Below are 21,671 nucleotides of genomic sequence, written 5' to 3'. Positions count from 1 at the left end.
CTTCTAGCGTTTTCCCAAATATCATTCTACGTTTCTATAGAGATTGCTAGTTCCAAATCCTGATCCCATGTTTTAAGCAGATTGTCCATATCTCCTGATACTTCATCATGTAGTAAATGATAAATAGTACTGACGGAGGATACCCCCCATTGGTCATAGGACATTTCATTCTCTATCTAATTTATAAAGACTATCTAATAACGTAATCTTCTTCTGTATATAGTCTCAAATTTGGAAGTATCGAAAGAGATCTTCATTAGGTAATCCGAATTTCTGACGCAGCTGTTCAAAAGACATCAGGACTCCATCCCTAAATAGGTCCCCTAGACATGATATACCCTGGATCTCCAGAGTTTAAAAGTGGCACCTGTAAACCGCGGTTGGAATCCCCATGCTCCCACTATCGGTGCATAGGGGGATGTTTTATGTGAATTACCCTCATTTTGCCGCATTATATCCCAAGCCTTCATTGTGTTTAGTATTATAGGGTTTTTACAGTGATCTGTAATGATTCTCCTCCTGTCTGAAAATAAAAGGTTTATAAGTGGGTATTTTACTTGAGAGGCCTCGATGTCCAACCAGATTGATTGTGGATCAGACAAGACCCAATCACCTATGTAACTTAATAGGGAACTTCACTGATATTTCCGAAAATCTGGGAAGTCCACTCCTCCCCTTGTCTGTGGAAGCTGTAGCTTCTTCAGCTGAATGAGGGGCCGTCTATGATTCCAGATAAAGGAACCCAGCCAGCCATATAATTTACGTAGAGCCATCCTCGGCAGCATCACCGGAAGCATTCTCATAGGATATAGGAGACGGAGCAGGACATTCATTTTAATTAGTGCTATTCTACCCAGCCAGGAAATTGGAAGGTCTCCCCATCGCTGGAGGTCCTGCCTTATCCTTTCCAGTAAATGCACAAAATTAGCCTTATACAACTGACCAAATACTGGGGTAATAAAAATGCCTAAATATAAGAAGCCCTCCAGGGACCAACGAAAGGGAAAAAGGGATCCGTCCACTAAGTGGGGTATCATAGCAAGACCACCCATTGGCACAGCCTCCGATTTTGAACAATTAATTTTATAGCCTGAGAATGCGCTAAATGTATTAATAACTTGGATTAGGCGAGGTATGGACATCGGAGGATTACTGAGGAATAGAAGAACATCATCTGCATAAAGGGTAATTTTATGTTTACCTGTACCAATCCTTGCGGCCGTTATATTAGGGTCAGCTCGTATAGCTTCTGCGAGTGGTTCAATTATTAGCGTAAATAACAATGGCGAGAGAGGACATCACTGACGGCAGCCCCTACCCACACTGAAGCTATCCGAACCTAATCCATTGGTAACCACAACTGCTTTGGGATCACGATACAGTGTTGAGACCCATTTGGTAAACACCTTTCCAATGTGTAAAACAAATATGACCATTCAACCCTACCCAATGCCTTTTCCGCGTCTAATGAAACTACTACTCCTGGTATCTTTCCCTGATGACAGGCTTGAATCATATGCAAAACCCTTCTAATATTATTGGATGATCTACGGCCCTTAATAAACCCCGTCTGATCCTCCTTTATAATATGTGGCAGTACCCTTTCTAGTCTCAATGCTAACGTTTTAGAAAGGATTTTAAAATCTACATTTAGCAAGGATATTGGTCTGTATGACGTACAATCTTCTGGATCCTTTCCTTTTTTAAGGATAAGAGAGATATTTGCCTCTTTCAGCGAAGGCGGGAGACAGCCCTGACTATATGCATAGTTATACATGTCCATAAGTGGACCAGCCAATATTTCTGTAAATTCTTTATAGAATTCAGCTTGAAAACCATCTGGGCCCGGTGCCTTTCCGCTCTGAAGTTGCCTAATTGCATTAAGTATTTCTTGGACTTTTAGAGGAGCATTTAGGACCGATACCTGTTCCGGAGTTAGGCCCGGAAAGGTCAGATTTTTAAAAATTGACTGCATCCTCCTAGTCGTATCTTCACAATCCTGCGATTTATATAACTCAGAATAAAATTCTCTAAAGATCGCATTAATCTTTTTATGATCATGAGTCAAAATACCCGTACTTTCCTTGATAAATGTAATAGTCTGAGGGGCCTTTTTTTTCTTTGCAAGAAATGCTAAGTATCTACCCGGTTTGTCGCCATATTCATATAACCTTTGTTTTGCAAATAATATTTCCCTCTTAGCCATTTGAGTAAGTGTAGTGTTTAGAGCTGTCCTAAGAGCCGTAATCCTTTGCAATTTAATAATAGAAGGTCTATCAGTGTATGCTGTTTCAGCTGCTTTTAAGCGAGCTTCAAGCAGATGCTGTTGTTCTCCCTTCAATTTTTCCTGGGTCGCTGAGTAGGAGATGATCAAACCTCATGTGTAAGCTTTGATGGTCTCCCACATCATTGATGGGTTGCTAGCCGTACCTGAATTAATTTCTAAAAAAGTTTTAAATTCTTGAGAGAAGCACTTTACAAATTTACTATCTTTCATTAGGAAGGGGTCCATACGCCAATGCTGAGGGGATGTTCCATTGTTCTTCCCCTTAGTTTCCATATATACAGCAGCGTGGTCGGAAATTGCTATACTACCTATTTTACAGGATGATATGGAATTTAAAAAAATTGAAGGGGCAAAAAACATATCAATTCTGGTATGACATTTATGTGGATTGGAATAAAAAGAAAAATCTCTGCCCTGTGGATGAAGACATCTCCATACATCTACTGATCCTAATTCTTTGTTCAGATCCACCAATTGTCTAGATCTGGGAGATACTCTTGGGATACTATTTCTGGATCCATAATACGATTAAAGTCTCCCCCTATAATTGTATGACGGGCACCAAAAGCCATCAATTTTGAAAAGGCTTCCATTGTAAATTTAAAGAGGTGTGCCGGGGGGCAGTACAAATTTAAAATCCCATATTCATCTCCATTTATGAGGGCTTTGATCAAAATATCGTCCAGATTCGTCTTTTATCTAATTTAGGATTTTGAAAGGGAAATTTTTCCGAACAAGAATAACAACCCCCCTGCTTTTTGAGCTAAAAGAAGAAAAAAAGGCCTGATCAAATCCACCCTGTCGTAGTTTCAAGTGTTCTTTATCCGATAGGTGTATCTCCTGTAGGAGAGCTAGATCAACTCTCTCTTTCTTAAGATTTGATAATATTTTCTTCCTTTTGACTGGCGAATTACTCCCCTTGACATTCCAGGTGCACCACTTAACCGACTGATCAACCATAATCATCTGGGCAAATCCGAGACCCCTGGGGAGGGGAAAACTATCCAGAACATCCCGAGCATAGAGCATATAAAATTTACAAAAATAAAGGCTCTCTAATACACTCAGAACAGTATAATAAAAAACTATTTCTAAATAAAAAAAATAAAACGTACCTAAGTGGAGATTTTCCCCCTTGTTCCCGGGGGGTGTCACTTCCTTTCCAAAAGTCCATCGTATCCTCTCCCAACCAATGCCCCACCCTTGACCCAGGCGCTCCTCAATAAAATGAGGAGAATTCAGATATAATACAAAGCTAGAGTTAACAGTGAGCACCCTACCCCCGCCCACACCAACACCTGGATATTTTTGTTCATGTTAATACCATATATAAACATATAACTATAAAATTACAACCTCAACAAATAATATTTAAATATAATAATACAAAATAACAAGGGAGAAACAACCCCGCTCCTAAAGACAGAGTTAAAATAGAATAAGGTAACCACCTCCCCCCACCAACACCAACTAAACCCCCCAGCTTATATATATATAATATATATATAAATATATTTTTATACTCACATACATATACATACATATACACACACATACATACACATACATATATACGTACACACATACATACATAAAATAATAAAAGAAAACAACCCCGTGGCGGGGGGAGAAAATCAAATCCCTCTCCCCACCCCCCATGATAATATTAAACAGTAAGGTAAGAAAAAAGAAAAAAAAGGGGGGTATATAAACCAAAGCAAGGGAGAAGGCAAACCAACATCCATTATCTCTCACAGTTTATCTAAGAGAGTCCAAGAATTCCTTAGCCTTTTCTGGTGATCCAAAGTTATATACGGATCCTTCATGGTTAAAGCGTAGCGTCGTTGGGTAGCGTAAGGAGTACTGAATATTTAAGTCCCTTAAACGCTTCTTCGCCTCGTTGAATGCCTTCCTCTTTCGGACCAGAGCTGGGGAAAAGTCCTGGAATAACATGATCTTGGATCCTTTATAGATCATGACTTGGGGGTCTTTTCCAAGATTTCTAGCAGCTTCCAGGAGTATCTGCCTCTCCCGATAGCTCTGCAGCCAGAACAGGACCGGGCGTGGGCGCTGGTTCGAGCCGGGCACGCGTATTGCGACCCAGTAGGCCCATTCTACCCTTACCTGGCCTGATCCAGCTTCCAGATTTAAAAGCTGTGGCAGCCACTGTTCGAGAAACGCTGTCAGCTGGCCTTCCTCTTCCCGTTCGGGAAGGCCCAGCAAACGAATATTTTTTCGACGACCTCGATAATCGAGGTCGTCAATGTAATTCTCTAAGGTCCGGACTCGCTGTTCGAGAGTCCGGACCTGATCCACGGCTGATTGCGCTGTAGTTTCGGAGGTCGAGGCCTTTAGCTCCACCCCTCCGACTCGACACTCAATTTCCTGGATGTCTCAGTTGTGTTTCTGCAGCGCGGCCGAGAGTGAGTCCCATCGATTTCGGGACTCCTCGATAAAAGCGTTGATCTTCGCGTCCAGCTTGGAGATCATCTCCACAAGGCTTGTTACTGTCGGTAAGTCCCCTGGGGCAGCTGTGGACGCCTCTGCTGCAGCTGGAGAGGGTGGGGGAGGGGGTCCTGCTTGCTGAGAGCTGCGGGCTCCCTTCCCTTTGGTCATTTTTACTAAATATTAGATTGTTTAAAGTTAATATTAAACAACTAATTAAATTAAACAGCGATTATAAATGATTTGGTGAGTGTGGTAGGGATGGGTGACCCACTTTACCCAAGTCTTGGGAGGAGCACTATAGACTCAGACATGCTGGGTCACCGCCATCTTGGATCCCCCATATGCCTTCTTAATCACCTTATCTACTATCCTGCTGCCTTCAAGGATATATGGACTAAGGAATCTCTGATCCTCTGTACTTCCATCAATGTGTGTTTTCTTGCCAGTTAGTCCTTCCAAAATGCATCATCTCATACTTTTCAGGGTTAAATTCCATTTGCTACTGTTCGACCAATCACATCATCTTTGAGTCTAAGACTTTCCTCCTCACTGCACTGCAACACAAATTTTTGTTTCATCTGTGAACTTACTGATCATTCCTCCTACAATCTTGTCTCATTCATTAATGTACAGTACAAACAACAGGGGACTCAGCACTGAACCCTGTGGTTTGCATCTGGATGCAGGTCCCCAGACACAAAAATACCCATCAACCTTCATCTTCTGCTTCCTGTGCTGCACCAATTTTGGATTCAGTTTGCCAAATTGCCCTGGATCCCATGGGCTGTTAACTTCTTAGCCAGTCTGTTATGCAAGACCTTGTCAAAAGCCTTACTGACATCCTTGTACATTAATCAACTGCATTGCTCTCATCTACACACCTAATCACCTCCTTAAAGAATTTAATCAAATTTGTTAGACATAATTTCAAAGAACAAAGAAAATTACAGCACAGGAACAGGCCCTCCAAGCCTGCACCGATCCAGATCCTCAATCTAAACCTGTCACCTATTTTCCAAGGATCTGTATCCCTCTGCTCCCTGCCCATTCACGTATCTGTCCCGATACATCTTAATTGATGTTATCATGCCCGTGTCTACCACCTCCACTGGCAACATGTTCCAGGCACCCACCACCCTCTGTGTACAGAACCTTTCGCGGATATCTCCCTTAAACTTTCCCCTCTCACCTTGAAATCGTGATCCCTAGTAATTGAGCCCCCACTCTGGGGAAAAAAATTTCTTGCTATCCACCCTATCTATACCTAATGATTTGTGGACCTCAGTCAGGTCACACTCCACTTTACCTCACACTCCACTTTTCTAATGAAAATAGTCCTAATCTACTCAACCTCTCTTCATAGCAAACTCCCTTCATACCAGGCAACATCCTGGTGAACCTCTCCTATACCCTCTCCAATGCATCCACATCCATTGGTAATGTGGCAACCAGAACTGTACACAGTATTCCAAATGTGGCCGAAACAAAGCTGTTATAACTATAACATGACCTGCCAACTCTTGTACTCAATACCCAGTCCGATGAAGGACAGCATGCCGTATGCTGCCTTCACCATGATCGACCTGCGTTGCCACCCTCAGGGTACAATGGATCTGAACACCCAGAGTTCTCTGTACATCAATTTTCCCCAGGACTTTTCCATTTACCTTATAATTTGCTATTGAACTGGATCTTCCAAAATACATTATCTCACATTTGCCCAAATTGAACTCCATTGGTTATTTCTCTGCCCAACTCTCCAATCTATCTATATTCTGCTGCATTCTTTGACAGTCCCTTTCACTATCTGCTATTCCACCAATCTTAGTGTCATCTGCAGACTTGCTAATCAGACCACATGTACCTTCCTCCAGATCATTTATGATATATCACATATAACAGTGGTCCTGGCATGGATCCCTGTGGAACACCACTGATCACAGTTCTCCATTTTGAGAAACTCCCTTCCACTACTAATCTCTGTCTCCTGTTGCCCAGCCAGTTCTCTATCCATCTAATCAGAACACCCTGGACCCCATGCGACTTCACTTTCTCCATCAGCATATCATGGGAAACCTTATCAAATTCCTTACTGAAGTATATGACATCTGCAATCCTTCCCTCATCAATCAACTTTGTCATTTCCTCAACAAATTCTATTTAATTGGTAAGGTATAACTTTCCCTGCACAAAACCATATTGCCAATCACTGATAAGCTCATTTTCATCCAAATGTAAATAGATCCTATCCCTCAGTATCTTTTCCTGCAGCTTTCCTACCACTGATATTAGGGTCACCAGATATAATTACCTGGAGTATCCCTGCTACCCTTCTTAAAACAAGGGGACAACATTAGCAATTCTACACTCCTCCGGGACCTCATCCATGTTCAAGGATGCTGCAAAGATATCTGTTAAGGCCCCAGCTATTTCCTCTCTCGCTTCCCTCATTTACCTGGGGTAGATCCCATCTTGACCTGGGGACTTGTCTACCTTAGGTCAAACATGCACATTTATCCTGCTTGTATTTTAGTGCCCCTGACTGTTGTGCTTCAGATCATTGTTTGTTTTAGGTCATTGAAATCTTCTGATGCCACCAACCAATTTTGGGTGCAATCCAAATTGTGTTCATTAGCACGCTGCTACTAGAACAATCATGACCTTACATATAAACTCGTCCTTTGCTTATTTAAGTACACTTTCCATAATTCTTTTTGAAAAATGTAGCATCTGAATTTATTTCAATAACAGTCTTATTGAACTGTGATAAATAGCGGAGGTGCTGACCACTTTGTTTGAATTGTTTTCATCGATGGTTGCTTCCTTGGGCTGAATGTGAAGTGGATTGTGTCTAGAGGCTCTAGCTGTCAGTCTGGATAGTCACAGATTCAAAGAGGCGTGAGGACATAATGTTCCTCTTTGGTGTGCTTCATCTTTTCTGTAAAGCCTCTTATGGATCTTTTCATTAATAGGGAAACCCTATTGAATGGATAATAAAGGGAGAACAAGGATTAATGTAATCTGGCACTATGCCAGTATCCTCAACACTTCCTATCAGTGGAATGCTAATCACATGATGTGGGTATACAAAGGGGTTAGGAGAATGGTGTGCAGATCTTTGCTAGTCATTTATATGGGCCAGGTATGCAGCCACAACGTCTGAAACTGGAAGTCAATGCATTAGAGATAGTGAGAGCTGCAGATGCTGGAAAGTGAGAGTCGATAAAATGTAGAACTGGAAAAAGCACGGCAGGTCAAGCAGCACCAGAGGATCAGGAGAGTCAATGTTTCGGGCAAGACCCTTTATCACGACTCAACGCATTCACTGAGTCTTCACAGCTGCATGGTTTACAGGAAACATTGGCACGATGTACCTGAACCCTGCTGTCTTCTCCTCTCCATCAGCATTAGGTTTTAGATGGAAAGGCTCTTGGTTGCCAGTTAGGAACCACATCAGTGGATTAGCCCAGCATCTAAAACCAGGCAGATCTCTCTGGCATGTAGTTCCCTTTGGTCCAGGGTCTGGATACCTGTGGCCTGAGTCTTGGACTTGAAGCTGAGGGGAGGAGAGGAATGTCCTTCTGGTGGTAGCCATTGCCTCATTATAATGGCACGACTTAGCATAATGGCTGATGCTGTTCAGAATCCCAGAGTTCATCCTGGATGGAGGAAGCACAGGTCTCTCATTGTGTCTCCAGTTGTTGGGAGATACAGTCAAAACCGCAACAAAATTTGTTTGCAAGTGAACTGGTATATGTTATGGTAGAAAACACCTATGACAGAGGATGTCAAAGATATAATAAAAATGGATACTTCTGAAAATACCCTAAAACAAGGATAGTAACTTGTACTTATATAGCACCTTTGACATAGTAAAATATCCCAAGATGCATAAAAAGAATTTTATCAAGCAATGATTGATATCAGGCTGTTTGAGGAGACACTGGTGATTGAAAGCTTCATCAACAGTTGCATCTTAAAAAAACACTTACAAAACGTGAAAAAGATTAAGGAATTCAAGAGGCTGGGATTTCTGCAGCTGAAGGCACAGCCACCAGTGGTGGGACAATTAAAGTCAGGCATGATCAAGAAATCAGAGTTGAAGATACACAGATATTTTGGAAGATGATAGTGATTGTAGGAGATTACAGAGATAGGGAGGAATGACACCCTAGAAGGACATGAGAATGAGAAAATGAGCATTGAAACATTGCTTAAGTGGGAGCCAGCATAGGCCAGGGAACCTTTCATGCATGTTGTGGTAGCTCCTATTTTAAAAACCTGAGCCTATATTTTTATGCCTGCAGCCCAAACATGTCAAGCTGGTTCCTCAATACACACCTCTTACTTTGAAGAACATATCCCCATTGCCATTGACCTTGATCCTGAAGATGGAAGGACCATTTGGAATTATAGAAAGCATGGATCGTGAGACAACAATCATTTCAAAGGTAGAAGAAAATTGCTGTTTCAATCAAATTTACTGCTCGAGAACACTAGCTTATGGAAATATCATGTATAGATTGTTTGATGGGAATTACTAAAAGATACTAATTAAACACTGGTGCTATGATAGTTTGTATCTATGTTACTGAAGCTTTGGTATGATCACAAGTTTCATCATCTGTTTATTAAGTGAGAGATTGATTTGTACTCATCAGCTGGATTCCAAGATGAAATTTACTCTTTTAAGATCTCTGTTATTTAAAATTAAGAATTTTAGATAAATTTTGATAACGTATGTGATGATGAAGTGACACAAACTTTGTGCTTGAATCTTTGCACTTTCCACTTTGATACTCTGGTATTAGGAGTCTATTAGGGATGTGGATTGAACAACTTCATTGTCTGGGATTGAGATACACTTGTTTTTGAATCCTTATTCCGTTTCCAAGGGTGCCTTAGAGTGGAACTATTTCAAACTTGGCACCGTTTACTGACACTGAAACTGCGGACAACTATGCATGTGTGCTTATTCAAACACACCCATATGTCTATTTTACATGTGACGTCGCAAGCAAATGCCAAACTGCAAACGCTGAGGGGAGCATATGTGATTTTGAACTTGGGGTCAACGGGAAGGAAGGGTGTGATCCCACATGGAGTGAGAACGGGAAGGGAGGAGGTGATCCCACACAGAGTGATAACGGAGGTGGAGGGGATTTCCCTGGATTGAGAATGGCCCAGAAGACAGAAGGTGGAAGCAACGAGCAAGGTCCAGGACTCAGGGGCCAGGTTCTTCCGCATTGTCTCCTTTCTGCGCTCTACCCTGGCTCTCTTTCATCCCTATTGCCACAACCTTTGGTTCTTCGATTCTCCCAAGCCCTGACCTTTCACCTCCCAGTCCCAATCTCCCTCCCCTCCCTTTCTACCCCCCCCCCCCCTTTTCTTCCCCTTAACCCCTACCCACTCCCCCCCCCCCTTCACTTGACAAAGAAGCAGTGCTCTAAAAGCTTCTGATTTCAAATTAAACATGTTGGACTATAATGTGGTGTCATGTGACTTCTGACCCTGTCAAGATGAGAGGCTCCCCCACCTTCCCTGATCTTTGGGATACTTAATGCCAGCTATTCCCAGCAGGGGCATCACGACACTTAGGCTGGTCTGTGTTCTGTGACAGGTTTGTGGACAGGTTAAGTGAGCACATCCTATTAAGTGTATCAATGCTGCAGAATTTTCTAGTTCTGAATGATGTTTTGAGGTTATGGGAGATGCACATCATTTGAACAATGAAGAAAATCCTAAAAAGAATACTAACCAAATTTTCTCTTGGTGTCTCTCTAACTTTAGCATCCATTTTACATTAGTGACCATCTTCTCAGAAACCTACTCAACATCCTCTTATCTGATCTATATCTGTGTTAACATCTGTCACTCTTAAATGTCTTTCCAACCATTTAAGTACCTTTTCAGACCAATAACTGACTCGGCTCTCTGCTCTCCTAATCACCAGTTTCACCTGTTAAATGCTTCTCCAACCTTTTAAGGTGTACCTTCAGGTCAAACTTAGGTCATTATATCTGCTGTTTAACACCCACTAAACAACAAATTAATCAGTACTTTTGCATATTAAACATTATAGTGAAGGGAGGCTGAAAATAGCAAGGACTTAGATTGTCCTCTGAATGCAGACCAGTAGTACCACAACAAACCAAAATAGCTAACTCCTGGAGGATTTAGAGAACCAGCATGAGGATAAAACCATTCTAATTACCCAAATCAATCTGTTGCATACATTTGCACATTAGTAATGGTGTACTGTTCTGAATTCACATTGCGGACATACTGCATTGTGTTTGGAATTACCACTGTACTAAATATAAGATCAATAGATCTAGCAGCTCAGAATTGACTCATGTGAGGGGCAAACAAACCATAATTAACAGCAGAATTTAAATCCTCCACAATCATTAACCATGTGGGCAAGCATATTCTTCATTCTACAATTATTGTCAATCCAAGCAACCAATGAAGGATTGTAGTGGAGCATACCTGATACAGCACTACTCAAAAGTGGTGAAAGTGCAACACAGGAATCTGGCAGGTGATTGCTCAACTGTGGAAGCAGCATTCACAATCCCTGCACCCAGTGCATCAGATTAAAGCCCTGCAGTTCTGCCAAAACCATTTGTGAATGGCTATGGGCAGTTAAACAATTAATCGGAGGAAAAGGAGACCTTATGACAGTCTCCATCTTCAATGATGGAGCAATTCAGCATATCAGATCAAAAGACATGGCTGACAGACTTGGAACCATTTTTAGCCTAAGATGCCACATGAATTATCTACCTGGTCCTCTTTAGAGTCATAAGAGAGAATTAGTGATATACAGCATGGAAACGATATATCCTAAATTTATCTAGTCCCATTTGCCAGCAATTGGCGCAGATCCCTCAAACCCTTCCTATTCAAATACCTATCCAGATGCCTTTTAAATGTTGTAATCATACCAGCCTCCACCACTTCCTTTGACAGCTCATTCCACACACACACACCAGCCTCTGCGTGAAAAAGTTGTCCCTTAGGGCCCTTTTAAATGTTTCCCCTCTCATGTTAAACCTATGCCCTCTAGTCTGGACTCCTCCACCCCAGGGAAAAGACCTTGTCTATTTATCCTATCCATGCCCCTCATGACTCTGCAAACCTCTATAAGGTCACCCCTCAACCTCTGACGCTCCAGGGAAAACAACCCCAGGCTATTCATCCTCTCTCCATAGCTCAAACCCTCCAATCCTAGCAACGTCCTTGTAATCATTTCTGAACACTTTCAAGTTTCACAATATCCTTTTGAGTTTTCACCTTCATAGACATCTGACTTCAGGCAGACAATTCACTCCCTGTGATTCCAAGGAATATCTGAGTGTACTAAGTACAGCAGAGCCCAGGAATCAGACAGCATCTTGATTGTAATGCTAAAATCCTCTGTTTCAGGGCTGGCCATGCCTCAGCCAAGTTGTTTTGCTATATTATAACACTAGTGCCTAGTTGACAAACTGAAAAATGATTAATAAATGCCCTATCTTCAAAAGACAGGTCAAATGCATGTTGTCAATTCATTAGACCATCAACTCACTCTAAAGCATAGCACAATGAATGGAATATTGACAGTATTATCAAGCAGCATTTAGTTACTAATAACCTGCTCACCAATACTCGGTTTATGTTCACGAGGATAACTCACTCTTGATCTCATTACACCACCTACCCACATGCTGAAAGCCCTGAAAAGTGTCAGGCTTGGACTGATAAGGAACAATTAACAGTTGCGTCACTCACACGAGGAAATGACCTTCTCCACCAAGTGAGAAAGTCTAACCATCTTCCCCTGACATCATTGACATCCAGGGTCATCATTGATCGACAATTTAAGTGGTGCAACTACATAATATCATAGCTACAAGATCAGGCGTGACTCTGGGTAATTCTGTAGCAGCTGACTTGTCTCCCCAGTGTCTTCCTTTCACTACCAAAGTTAAGAGGGTGGTGAAATACTTTCCATTGCTGAAAGTTTGCAGCTTGAAATCTTAAGCTTGATATTGTCCAAGGCAAAATAGTTTACTTGATGATCACTCCATCACTGATTTCCCCCTCATGCTGATATGGTATGGTGCGATGATTTCAATCAAGATGAACTTCAGCTCAGAAGTCTTTGTTGACAGCACATCCCAAATTCATAGCTTTACCACCTAGAATAATCAAGGGCAGCCGGTGCATTGTGAAACCCCACTTTCATGTTCCTCTCTGAGTCAGACATATTCCTGGCTTGGAACTATGCAGCATTTCCTTCAAATGCACTTGATCAAGTTTACGGAACTCCTCCTCTAAAATACTGTGGGTGTATGTAGACCACATAGACTGCAGTGGTTGAAGAAAGTGGCCCTTTACCCAGTTTTTCAAGTACACTTTGAGTTGGATGATAAATTCAGGCCTTCATAGTAATGCACCTGTTCCATGAATGAATGCAAGTTTTTTTTTTGAAAAAGTCTCCTCAATCTGTAAACACCTATTTCCCTGCTGAAGACACTTCCTGCCTGGTAAATGCCTGACCTCATTTTGTTTCCATGTCAATGGGACAGCATAATTGTCTAAAGTGACAATGATACTTTTTGAATGGGATAGAATTTGTTGCCTGCCTGTCTGACCATGGCATCTTCATGGGCTTGAGTGATCACATTGGGTTGTAAATGTTTTGAGAGTTTTTGTGATCTCATGAATATGACAGTAATAAAGGATAGCAATAGAAGGCTTCAGCGTTCTCTTTCAGCATACGTTTTATATTATGTTGGTAACAAGTATACCTTAGCAGTATCATCGTTTTGAAGAACTGGAATGATTTAATAATCTGTTGGAAATGGAGCAGTTCATTCAATGTCTAATCCTTCAAACGTCCTGCATTTCTTATACTGGTGACATATTTTGATGTTTACAGTTCTGGGGCTGTTAACAATACTCTAATCCTTGTAATTCATGGCACCTTTTCTCCACCCAGACTGTTAAACTGGATGCAAATGAGCACCTTGAGCTGTTAATCCAATTTGACCCATCATATAAGGATGACTTGCATAGTCGTGTAATAGAGGAGATTCTGACAATCCGGTACTTGGAGCACCCACACGTGGATTATGTGGTCTTGAGAGGAGAAGTACACTTCCCAAACCTGCACTTCGAAACTTCTGTAGTTGACTTTGGTTGTATCATAAATGATACTGAGGTAGTGCGCTATGTGGAGATGACAAACTGCAGTCCCCTGCCAGTAAAGTATCGCTGGTCCTTCCGTGCAGTTGACCCATTGGAATGGAGCAGGTAAGAGAATTTACTATTTTGAATTAGAATTAGAATTAAGCTTCATTGTCATGTGTATTCAAGTACATGGATAGAAGTGTACATAGTTGCCATTCTCTGGCACTGTCTTAGGTACAAAGGTACTGAGGTACAAAATAGAAAATAAGGAAATAACGTAAAAAAATTAGCATTGCAGTCTAAAGCCTTCGAATTATTAAAAGTACTTGGATTTGAAGTTGAATGTGAAGCCCCTGTATAGGAATGATGTGAAAGTGGCAATTTTATAATGAATTTAACCTGAGGGTCACCACATTTCAGACAAGAGGTGAGGCTGAGATGGCGGATTTTTGTACTGACCTCAGCCAACATGGGAATTGAGTTCATGCCATTTATGTTATTTTTCATCACAAGCCAGCTGTTCAGTCAACTAAACTCCCAAGAGTAGATCACGAGGACACCTGTTTGATTAAAAAGCTAGGTTAGGAAAACAAATGCTTAACTGAACAATGGGGTGGAGAATAAATCACTGCTTATGACAGCCATAATAAAGATAGAGATGTCAGATACTGCAAAGAAGAGTGTAGATTGTCTGAATGTTTCCAGAGGTAGCTAGCATCAGGCTGACACATCTGCAGAGATGACAAAAGAAGACAACTGTCAGATGACAGATGCTAATATTTGTCCTTTTAGAATCTGTCATTGGCTTTTGATGCCCTGGGATAATCTCTGGGACATGACATTTGCTAATGCTATCAGTTTTTTAAAGCACCATTGTCTTCTCTATAAAATTATCAGAAAGTTTTGATTCCCAAACCTTCTATTGGATTAAAAATCACTTAATACCTGGCAACCATCACACATGATAAAATACAATAATGAATTTACAAAGAAGGTTGGAAGTGAAGGCTGTCTGGCACAGATGGGAGGTAAAGGAGATCAAACTTAACAGTTTGTTTTAACATTGTCTTTGAGTTGCAAGAGAGAAACATGTTCCAACTGCATAGCTTCTGTCCTATTTCCTCTGTCTTTGTGAAGTTGCCAGTGTCCCATAGAAGCATTCAGTATTATCATCTAACTTAATACCCTGTTCTGCTTCCTGCCCAAATCTTTTGATCCCTTCAGCCCAAAGAACTATATCTAATTCCTTCTTGAAAACATTAAATGTTTTGGCCTCAACTATTTTCTGTGGCAGAGAATTCTGCAGGGTCACCACTCTGAATGAAGAAATGTCTCCTCATCTCAGTCCTAAATGGCCTACCTTGTATCCTTATGACCCCTGTTCTGAAATCCCCAGTGTTCAGGAACATCCTTCCTTCATTTAGTCTGTCTAGTCCTGTTCAAATTTTATAGCTTTCTGTGAAATGACCCCTCATTCTTCTAAACTCCAGTGAGTATTGTCCCAACTGATTCAGACTCTCTTCATATGCTCATTTTGCCATCCCAGGAATCAGTCTTGTGAACTTCTTCCATAGCCAGAACATCCATCCTTATTTGTGGAGAATAAAATTGCACACATTACTCCAGGTGTGATCTCACCAAGGCCCTGTATAATTGCAGCAAGACTCCCCTACTCCTGTACTTGAATCTTTACTCTCTGAAGGCCAACATAACATTTGTCTCCTTCACTGCCTGCTGCACCTGCATGCTTATCTTTAGCAACTAGTGCACAAGGATACCCAGGTCTCGTTGCACCTGACCCTTTCGCAATCTATCACCATTCTGAGAATAATCCGCTTTCCTGTTTTCGTTGCCAAAGTGGATACATCACATTTATTCACGTTATACTTCATCTGCCGTGCATTTGTCTGCGCTCTCAACTTGTGTCCAAATCACACTGAAGCATCTCTCTAACCTCTTCATCCTTCACAGTCCCACCCAGCTTTCTGTCATCTGCAAACATAGAAATACTATACTAAGTTTACTCATTGAAATCATTAATATACATTGTGAATAGCTGGGATCCAAGCACTGATATCTGCATACACCATTAGCCACTGCCTGCCACTCAGATAAAGACCTTTTATTGCTTCTCTTTTTGTTTTCTGTCTGCCAACCAGTTCTCTATCCATGTTAGTACACGATCCCCAATCCCATGCACTTTAATTTTAAATTTTAATCTCTTATGTAAGACTTCATGACTTTATGAAAATCCAAGTAAACACTTCCACTGGCTCCCCCGAACAACTTGACAGGTTACATCCTTGATAAACACCAGTGGTCCCAGAGTCATCAGTAAATCATTGCTACTATTCCAAATTGCTTTTCGTTAAATGTGTATCCAAGCTTGAGTTAAAAGAGCGAGAGAGAAAATGACCTGGGACTTTCCTTAACCTTGCTGTTTTTGATCCATATTGCTTCCTCTCTCATTTTGCTTAAAACAAATGTTTGTACTTTCTCACTCTAGCTCTACTGTCTTTTCCAACTGAATACTCTGCAAGTAACTTTCATCTTTAACCTGTGAAGTTATCATTTAAGTGTAAGTGTAAAACAGGAGATTCAAATTTCTTGACACCTCACTGACCTCCAATGTTCAATTCTGATGAAAAGTCTTCGGACTCCAAATGTTTTATCCCCAGGATGCTTCCAGATCTGCTGAGCTTCACCAGCAGTTTCTGTTTTGTTTGAATTCCAATGCTCCTTGATTAACATGGAAATTCTGAGGCAGTCAGTTATTGTATATTCTCCCATGTGGTTTGCCTCGCTTGTAAGGTGATCAGAACAGCCATTTAAGTCTCCTTTTTTTAATAAAGCTGTGTTTAGTTCAGGAATGTGTAAAATACTAAAGTCAAATAATGAAAGTTAAATATTGATATTCTATTTTCACAAGGCTCATAATAAGTTTGATGCCAGCTACCCCATTAAAGTCATGTACAAGTGGAAGGCATACAATAGCATGTCGTAGCATACTCCCACACAGTTTACATCTTTCATATTTTGCACTAGAACACAGAATACAGAACAGTACAGGCTCTTTGGTCCTCAATGTTGTGCTGACCTTTTATCCTACTGTAAGATCATAACCTATGTACCCTTCATTTTACTATCATCCATGTGCCTATCCAAGATTAGCTTAAATGTCGTTAATGTTTCTGACTCTACTACAACTGCGGGCAGTGCATTCCATGCAGGCACCAGTCTCTGTGTAAAGAACCTACTTCTGACATCTCCCCTGAATCTTCCTCCAATCACCTTCAAAGCTGATTCTGCCTTGGCTAAAAAGTCTCTGGCTATCCATTCTATTTATGCCTTTCATCATGTTGTACACCTCTATCAAGTCACCTCTCATCCTTCTACACTCCAATGAGAAAAACCCTAGCCCCCTCAACCTTTCTTTGTAAGACATGCCCACCAGTCCAGGCAGTCTCCTAGTAAACCTCCTCTGCATCCCCTCTAAAGCTTGCGAATACCTCCTATCATGAGACAATCAAATCTGAACACAGTATTGCAAGTGTGGTCTAACCAGGGCATTTTAGAGCTGCAGCATAACCTTGTGGCTCTTAAACTCAATCCCCCATTAATGAACGCAAACACACCATACGCCTTCCTAACAGCCCTATCAACTTGGGTGGCAACTTTGACAGATCCATGAACATGGACCCCAAGATCCCTCTGTTCCTCCACACTGCCAAGAATCCTGCCTTTGACCCTGTAATCTGCATTCAAATTTGATCTTTCAAAATGAATCACTTCACACTTTTCCAAGTTGAACTCCATCTATCCCATAACAGTCCAGCTCTGCATCCTGTTAATGTCCCATTGCAACCTACAACAGCTCTCCACACTATCCACAACTCCACTAACCTTTGCGTCATCAGCAAACTTACTAACCCACCCTTCCACTTCCTCTTCAAAGTCATTTATAAAAATCACAAAGAGCAGAGGTCCCAGAACAGATCCCTGTAGAACATCACTGGTGACTGAGATCTATGCTGAATACTTTCCATCTACTACCACCCTCTGACTTCTATGGGCCAGCTTATTCTGTATCAAGATGGCCAAATTTCCCTGTATCCCATGCCTCCTTACCTTCTGAATGAGCCTACCATGGGAAACCTTATCAAATGCCTTGCTAAAATCCATATACAGCACATCCACTGCTCTATCTTCAACCATGTGTTTGTCACATCGTCAAAGAATTCAATAAGACTTGTGAGATATGACCTGCCCTTCACAAAGCCATACTGACTATCTCTAATCAAACTATACTTTTCCAAATAATCATAAATCCTGGATGTAGGTTTGCTCGCTGCATTGGAAGGTTCGTTTTCAGACTTTTCACCACCATATTGGGTAACATCATCGGAGACCCTCCGGATGGACCAGTGGCATGGACTACTTTCTATTTGTGTTTAGGTTTCCTTGGGTCAGTGATGCCATTTCCAGTTGTGACATCATCTCCTGTAGTGATGTCATTTCCTGTTATTTTTTTCAGGAGGGTGGTAAATTGGATCCAAGTCAATGTATTTGTTGATAGAATTCCAGTTGGAATGCCATGCTTCCAGGAATTCTTCTCTGTTTAACTTGTCCTGGGATAGATGTGTTGTCCCAGTTGAAGTGGTGTCCTTCCTCATCTGTATGATATCAACTGGCCACTAAAAGATATGACTCTCTCTCACTAGTATAGATGAGGAAGGACATCATTTCGACTGGGACAGCACATCCATTCTAGGACAAGCCAAACGGAGACACGCACAAGAATTCCTAGAAGAATGGCATTCCAACCGGAACTCAATCAGCAAACACATTGACTTGGATCCCAGTTACCACCCCTTAAGAAAAAGAACAGGAAATGACATCAACACAGGAAATGTCATCGCCAACCCAGCAAACCTAAACAAGTAAATAGAAAGCGGGCCATGCCACCAATGCTTCATCCGGAGGCTCACCAGTGATGTTACCTAGTATGGTGACAAAACATCTGAAAATGAAACTTCCAGCTCAGCGAGCAAACCTACAGCCAGAAGCTCAACTTGCGCTACAAATCTTCTCAAAACTCGCTAATCATAAATCCTGTTTCTCAGAATTCTCTCCAATAATTTTCCCACCACTGACTTAAGACTTGACTGGTCAATAATTCCCAGGGTTATCCTTATTCCCTTTTTTGAACAAGGGAATAACATTTGCCACCCTCCAATTATCTGGTAACGCTCTAATGGACAGTGAGGATGCAAAGATCATTATCAAAAGCACAGCAATCGCTTCCCTCTCTTCCTGTGATAATCTTGGGTATATCATGTCTGGCTCAGGGGACTTCTCTATCCTCATGTTTTCAAAATTTCCAGCACATCCTCCTCCTTAACATCAACCTGTTAAGTCAATTGATCTTTCCCATAAGCCTTTTGTATACACTTTAATAGCCACATTTGTATCCTGTGGGAGAATGGTTAATGTTTGGCAAAGTGAGCTTTAGGGTATTTTGATTTTCATTCTCTGATTTTTATCACCTGATTTCATTAATCATTAATCTGTGAGAACGCAGATGCAGAAAGGATATTTCCTCTGGTTGGGGATTGCCTAGAAGCAAGGCATGGAATAAGTGATTGGTGACTTAATATTGAGATGAAGAGGAATTTCTTCACTCAGAGGAAGATGAGCGTTTGCAATTCTCTACTCCTGAAGGTTGTGAAGGCTCAGGCATTGAGCATTTTCAAGACTGAGTTTGAAAGACTCACATAGTACAACCATGAAGGAATACAGGGATAGTGCAGGACAATGTTGTTGAAGTAGAAGATGCATTATTCATTCAATGGCAGTGCAGGGTCAAAGGGCTTAGTCCTGCTCCTCTTTCTTTGTGCTCATCTTCTCCAACTAGTCATGTCAGATTTTGTTAAGGGGATACAAAAATGCTCCGGGTAAACCACAGATTCAATAACTCTCCAAAAAGGCTCTCTTTATTATGCTTGATGTCTAGTTTCATTTGTAATCCCTTTTATGCAAAACTTTTAAAACTATCTCATTAGAGATTATGGCTGTCCTAATAAAGTGGCTTATTTCAGCTAATTTGCTTTGAACAATCACTCGCTATAGGGACCTAAAGATGTTGTCATTCTTGAAAGTAAAACTTTCATACTTTCTGACATCATGTAAGTTCTCACTTCTTGAATAAACCTAGATAATATTTTAGTCAACCTATTCCACACATTGTTGAGGTGCAATTACTACCCAATGCTGCATAGTCAAATGATTCTATTATTACTACACACACCACCAGACTACACTTCTGAGGCTATTGCAGTTCTTTTAATCTGATCATATCCATCAGCTTTTGCCTCTGATTTTATGTACGATCCAACACTTTGAGTCCCTTTTTGAGCTGTTTATTAAATTATGATATTTTCGGTCACACCTGAAGCACCTGTTATTTGTTCCCAGGCATTCCAAGGGTTCATTTGTGTTTATTGCTGTTCCAATCCTATCATCTGAGATGGTGTCCAGATCTGATAAATGCGCTTTCATTCTCAATCCTTCTTTTGCTGAAGAATCTATTTCCAGAACCTGGACAATCTTGAAATGCTGCAATCATCCTTTGTGGCTCCACAGATTGTCCTTTGTGTGCCTTAAAGCTGCCATTCAGCCCATCGAGTTTGCTCTGCCATTCAATGAGATCATAATTGATCTGATAGTCCTCAACTCCACTTTCCTGCCAATTCCTCACAAACCTTAATTCCTTTAATGATTAAAAGTCTGCCTATCTCAGCTTTGAATTGGCTGAACAGCTCAATCTTGAAGCATCTTTTTGGCAAAGAATTTCGCAGATTCACCCCCTGTGAGAGAAGAAATTCTTCTTCATCTCTGTCTTAAACATGCAACCCTCTATCTGAAGGTTGTGCCTTCTGGTCCTAGACTCTCCCACAAGGGGAAACAATCCTTCCTCATCTACCCTGTCTTGTCATCGAAGAACCGTATATGCTTCAATAAGATTCCTTCTCATTTTTCCATTTTCTAATGATTAAAGGCTCAGTCCACTCAATTCCTCCACAGTCCAATTTAGCGTACCATCCACTATGATAGTTTCAAAGTGAGGGTTGCAGACGTAAAGTCAGGATCCCAAACACATGTTTTCAGTTTTATGGTTACCTTGCATCAAATTGAAAGTATTCTTACACTAATTTAGAGACTTGGTTTGCTCCTAATATCGAGTTTACTAATATTATAATACCTCCCAATACTAATGCTTAATACTTCCTAATACTAATTTTACTAATACTTAATACTAGTATTATTTTATTAGTGCTAACTTTTGTTTCTCCTGACACTGGAACTCTGCACTATTGTAATGGATATTGACTATTTTTGCACTGAAACAATATTGAATTTTTCAGCCTTTGAAATGAACATTGAACTTTATTCTGTTATAAGTTTTCACGCATGAAGTATTGATTGGCACTTTACAAATGAATGCAGGAGTCTGCTATGACATGTCGATTGAACTCATTTCATTGAATCTTGATGGATAACACTGGAGTTCAGGAATAGCTAACGTGTCCTTGGAATTTTAAAGGCGTCACAATATGTATTATATATATATATATATATTCTGTGTTATGATATATATCTATAATATATATCACATATCGCAGTCTACTGTGTGAACAAGATCGACTTTTACTTTCCAAATTGGAGGTCATTTCATACAGACTTAACTTGTTTGAAT

The 21,671-nt window shown here is 40.9% G+C and overlaps 1 protein-coding gene across 1 annotated transcript in view; it reads left to right on the top strand.

Annotated features, from left to right (window-relative positions):
- hydin (HYDIN axonemal central pair apparatus protein) overlaps positions 1-21,671 on the top strand; it is an 869,275-nt gene that overhangs the window by 474,252 nt on the left and 373,352 nt on the right. Inside the window, exons 22-23 of the mRNA XM_072547579.1 lie at positions 9,043-9,186; positions 13,725-14,038. Coding sequence (XP_072403680.1) covers positions 9,043-9,186; positions 13,725-14,038 — 458 coding nt within the window. The remainder of the gene's footprint in view (positions 1-9,042; positions 9,187-13,724; positions 14,039-21,671) is intronic.

Source organism: Chiloscyllium punctatum, chromosome 26 (genome assembly GCF_047496795.1).
Source record: "Chiloscyllium punctatum isolate Juve2018m chromosome 26, sChiPun1.3, whole genome shotgun sequence".
NCBI lineage: Eukaryota > Metazoa > Chordata > Chondrichthyes > Orectolobiformes > Hemiscylliidae > Chiloscyllium > Chiloscyllium punctatum.
Note: the sequence above shows the minus strand (reverse complement) of the source record. Positions and strands in the feature narration are given on the sequence as shown.